Source organism: Coffea arabica, chromosome 6e (assembly GCF_036785885.1).
Source record: "Coffea arabica cultivar ET-39 chromosome 6e, Coffea Arabica ET-39 HiFi, whole genome shotgun sequence".
Lineage (NCBI taxonomy): Eukaryota > Viridiplantae > Streptophyta > Magnoliopsida > Gentianales > Rubiaceae > Coffea > Coffea arabica.
In genome coordinates this window covers 23474702-23479821 of record NC_092321.1, presented here as the reverse complement: position 1 = coordinate 23479821, position 5120 = coordinate 23474702, and the positions used below count along the sequence as shown (strand labels likewise).

Below are 5120 nucleotides of genomic sequence, written 5' to 3'. Positions count from 1 at the left end.
ACTTTATATGCACATTCATTCGTACTTGTATATAAGCACATTTGTATCCACTCTTACCTTGGAAAAATATTAGTGAACTATTCTTTGCACATCTTCGCGTACGCACACATATGTGCATACACTAATAACATTTTCCTTTTTTTTTCTTTGGAATAACGTTTTAAGAATTTAGTATACCTAAATGTGTTCATGTCCTTGCCAGATAAATTTGTACCATGAATTTAGACATGGTTTCGTGAATAAGATCTACTTGTTTCAGAAATACGTTTTTCAAAAATGATGAGTTGGAACTTTCCAAAATTTTCATATGGGGCAAATGTCATTTTACATAAGGTGAAATACAAGAAAAAGTGATCTAAATAGGTTAGGTTAACACTACAAGATACAGGGGTTTTCAATCACAACACACAGTGACAGTATCTAATTTTATCCTAAATAAATTAATTTTATTGACAATATAGTTTATTGTCACATAATACTAGCTATTTATGACAAGTTGTATTGTTGTCAAAATATATTGTCAATAATACTATCCCTGAATGCGGTGACAAAAAAATACTAAATATTGTCACTTAGTAATTTTGCCCTGTTTCTAACAAAAAAAGAAAAAAATTAATATTTCTCATACAACTCATAATGTTGCCAGAATTTCTCCAAATGGAAAGTCAGTTTAAAAAGCGGTGAAAACTTAAAAGAAACGAAACAATTGGAAAGTTCACTTAAAGAATAGGCATAAGGGTTAATCGCACTTTATCCCATTTAAGTATAGGCCGTTTCTCACTTTACCCCCCAACGTTTGTTTTTCCTCAGTTTACCCCTTCCGTCAGCAATTGCACCGTTAAAAACTTTAAGATTTCGAATTCACCGTACGAAAATGGCCGTTGGTTTTAGCAGACAACAATGCCCCTCAATGGTGTCTGATGTTTTTAGCCTACCTTTTCCCTCAAAGAGCCGTTGGTTGGTTGGTTTTAGCCGTTGGTTGGGTTTTATAAAAGGAGGTATTTTGCACCAATTTTTCTCATACATTCTCAAAGGTTCCAAAGTTTCTAAAATTTCTCTCCAAAGTTCCTAAAATTTCTCTTTGTCAACCAAAAGCATCATAAAATGTCACAAAGTGCTTCAAATGATGTTGGAAGATCACCCCAAAAAATGTGTGGATGTGGTAAAGAGGCACCATTGTGCACGTCTTGGACACTTGAAAATCCGGGAAGAAGATTTTACGGCTGCTCAAATTACAATGTAAGAATTTTTCATTAATAATTTGTTAATATTGTCTTTAATTTTGCTCTATACCTGAATTAGTTAGAAAGAGTTTAAACAACTAATTATTTTTTTAATTTAGAACCGACACGCATGTGGGCACTTTGAATGGGTAGATCCTGAAGTATGTAGCCAAACAAAAGAAGTAAGTGCAGTGCTGCAGTCTAGATTGCTGGAGCAAAAGGAGAAACTAATGTACTTGCAAAGGAAGCATGAAAAATTGGCAAATGAGCATGAGAAATTGAAAAGCAGATATGAAGCCTTAAAAACAGAAGTCTGCGTCTTACAAGTTGAAAACCAACAGCTACAGCAACAATACATGATGGTCAAAGCTGCTCGATTTTCATCATGGAGAAAAACACTAGCCATTACATTTCTGATTGCTAGCATTTTGTATATGTACTCTATTTCAGAACCAAAAAGTAACAAAAATCTGCTTTATCTACCATAGTTGTAAGCAAATATGTATGAAAGAAAATTATATTAAGTTAAAAGTATTTTACACATCAGATTACATCTTAGCATGTGTCTGCATGGCCACCCAAACAAAGGCCATTTTAGTAGAACCCAGCCAAAACATGATTCTAGAACATGTCCAAATAATGGGAAAAGAAAAACAACATCAGCATTTCTAACATTGCTGCAAAGGTAACTTCAAATACTAGTAATGACAAAAATAGCAACAGCAACACCATTTCACATCAAAACACATTCAGGTGTGCGCATAACTGTTGAACGTCCAGTTGCAGCAGTTGAAGATCCTTGGGTAGAAAACACAGCATCTCCAAATCTAATACTCTTGGTTTGAACCTACATGGATGAGGGGCATCTTAGTGCATCAAACTACTACTAGGGGTGGTAGCATGTAAACATAGCCAAAAGACTTGAACTCACCATTCCAGTTTTAGTAGCACCTGAATTGGTTTTAGAACTTCCAGTTTTAGCATCACCCAACTTGGTTCTTGGTCTTTTAGTTGTTACTGAAGTGGTTGCTTTTGAACTTGTACATGGTACGCTGGTGGGAGCAACAACAGTAGTTGAACTCAAATTGGCACCAGATGTAGGTGTTCTTGTCCACTATATCATCAATAGGAAACAATAAGTGAGCACGTATAAAATGGCCATGCATGCAGAGTTTTAAAATGTAGGCTCACCAGTTGGGTTGGAGGGGGCTGGCCAGTCTTTGAAGTACTTGGAATCTGCATAATAAAGGTAGTTTTTAATCATTGCAAGTGTCTAAAATTAAATTAGTTACATACAAATACAAAAGGAACTCACCATGCTAGACTCAAATGGGATATATGTTTTACTTGTTGATATCCCTTGACCATTCCAAAGTCCAATGCCACATAGTGGCCCATTGTTATGGTCTGAACCCCTACCCTTACCCCTGCCCCTACCTCTACCTCTCATTTTAGCTCTAGTTGGGCCTCTTGCAGTTGTAGATTTAGTCACATCAGCATTTTGCACAACATCAGCATCAGTATTTCTCTCAACATCAGCATCAGCATTTGTAGAGTGGCCTCTACCAGCTCCTCTCCCTCGTTTAGTAGGCCCTTGCATCTTGCAATACATCAAAAAATGACAGTCAGATGTAGATAGAAAAAAGCCAAGCAACATATATTGATTGAAGTTACCTGTGCAGTCACTGATTTTCTTTGCCTCACAAATGAACAACCAGTGACCTTGCAACTTCTGGCATTGTGGTCAGTATGACCACAGTGACTGCAGTGAATTGGCAGCCCTACTTTAGATAGTTTTCCAACATGTAAGTCCTCCAATAGAGCCTTTTTTCTAACTTTCTTAGGCCTGCCTGGAGCTATCTTCTTACGAGGTGGGAGTAATGTATCACTGCTAGCATTCACCCAATTTGTTTGGTCTGGCATAGGCATAATAACACCAGCATATGCCTTTACATATGTTTCTACTGAGTAGCAATTATCAACATATGCATATGGATCTTTGTTGTCTTGCACAAGTCCAGCACATGCATGGACACATGGAATTCCTGTCATATCCCACTCATTACATGTGCAAGACCTTTGAACTGCATTAACAGCAAAAGTTCCTACTATACCAGTCACCTCATACACCTCTCTTGTAGACACAAGTGCATCAAACTGAGCTACCTGTTTTTTCCTCTCTTCAATTTTCTGACAGATCCTCGGACAAATATGAGACTTCACCTTCTGAATCCAGTCTCTTTTTTCTTGAAATCTGCACATAATCTGTCTTCGAATGGCCTCAAACATAGTCAAAATAGGCTCTTCCCTAGCATCCTTAATGTATTGATTGAAGCTCTCACACATATTATTACTTAAAAGGTCACATTTTGTCCTTGGAGAAAAGGTGTGTCTGGCCCATAGGTTAGCTGGTATGGAACTAAGCCATGCATGTGCTTCTGGGGCTACTAAATGTTACTCTCTCATTTTGCTTTCATAATGACAGGGTAAATAAGCCCTAGCTGCCCCCCACATTAAATCTCTTAGGTGCTTATCCTTGAATTTCAGTTTGAAATTAGCATACATGTGTCTAACACAGAATCGATGCTCCACTCCAGGATACTTATTCTCAATGCAATCAATTAATCCCTGACATAAAAACATAAATAACATAATTAGTGAAAGGAGTGAGTGAGGAATAAAGGAAAGTAAATCAGATTGTAGTGGTGCTGACCTTTTGTCTATCTGATAGAAACACCCAACCCCTTTCAATTGGAGTGCCAATGGCATCAGTAAGGCTGTCCAAAAACCACCCCCAACTATCTTTGCATTCAGATTCAACAAGTGCCATAGCAATTGGGAACATCTGGTTATTAGCATCCCTACCAATTGCAGACATAAGCTGTCATCCCATGATCCCCTTAAGGTGACATGCATCCAGTCCTATTACAGGCCTACATGCATTTACAAAACCTTCTTTTTGTGCAGTAAACATCACAAACATTCTCTTGAAGATTGGACTTTTACAAATATTGGACTTTTCAGTTACAATAAATGCCACTGAACCTGGATTTCTTTGTAAAAGTGTAGCACAATAGTCTCTTAATCTTGCATACTGCTTTGCACATGACCCTTTCACTGCTTCCTCTGCTTTCTCTCTTGCTCTATACATTTGAGAGTTTGTACAGTTCAGGTTATACTTCCTTTTTATGCTCTTCTTGAACCCTTTTACTTTCATATCCGGATGGTCAGCAATGTCCTCCATAAACATCCTAGACAGCCACCTAGAATTTGCACTCTTGTTCTTGAAAGACCATGGACATCTATGAGGTACGCCTTTAATGGACTTCACTTGAAGTGTAACTTTGCTTCCATTATAGCCACTAGCATATATTCTCCATCCACATTTATTTGAACATATAACCACAGCTTTATCTTTGTCATTCTTAGTGAAGGTAACTTCAAACCCATTCAAAATTGAATACATTCTAACTGCAGCTCTAAAATCATAAATATTGCTAAAAATTCTGCCTACAGTCAATTCAGGATTTTTTAGATCCCTTTCCATGTTAAACTCAGGAAATTCATGCTCCATGCCTTCATCATTTGAATCATAAACTGGTTTAAGTGTTTCATCATCACTAACATCTTCATCATCGACCAATTTTCCATGACCTTTGGAGTTAAGGTATGCATTATATTCTTCACTAATCAGTGCCACATACTTAGCATAATCAGTCTGTTTTAGGTGACAATCTACTTCACCACCATCCCTCTCTACATCATCTATAGGGTCACATGCATCATTTAAATCATCCCCATCTAGGAAAAAATCAAAGTCAGAGTCATATTCAACTTCCCTACAACCATCCCTATCACCTTCCTGTGAAGCATCTGAAGCATCACTTTCGGCCTCAT

The 5120-nt window shown here is 37.3% G+C and overlaps 1 protein-coding gene and 1 long non-coding RNA gene across 2 annotated transcripts; both read right to left on the bottom strand.

The window, feature by feature from the left end:
* Positions 1–1757: 1757 nt before the first annotated feature.
* LOC113696607 (uncharacterized) lies at positions 1758–2331 on the bottom strand. Its single transcript, XR_011816541.1, has 2 exons — positions 2155–2331; positions 1758–2070 (listed from the first exon to the last, which is right to left on the bottom strand). It is a non-coding gene; the product is annotated as an uncharacterized lncRNA (long non-coding RNA).
* A 503-nt stretch (positions 2332–2834) lies between these two features.
* Positions 2835–3569, bottom strand: LOC113696606 (uncharacterized). The gene has a single exon (XM_027215994.2). The coding sequence runs from the start codon at positions 3567–3569 to the stop codon at positions 2835–2837; it is 735 nt and encodes a 244-aa protein (XP_027071795.2).
* Positions 3570–5120: the final 1551 nt, after the last annotated feature.

What these genes read in the sequence shown, in the direction of transcription:
- LOC113696606 (XM_027215994.2), bottom strand. Translation starts at nt 3,569, where the DNA reads ATGTGTGAGAGCTTCAATCAATACATTAAGGATGCTAGGGAAGAGCCT.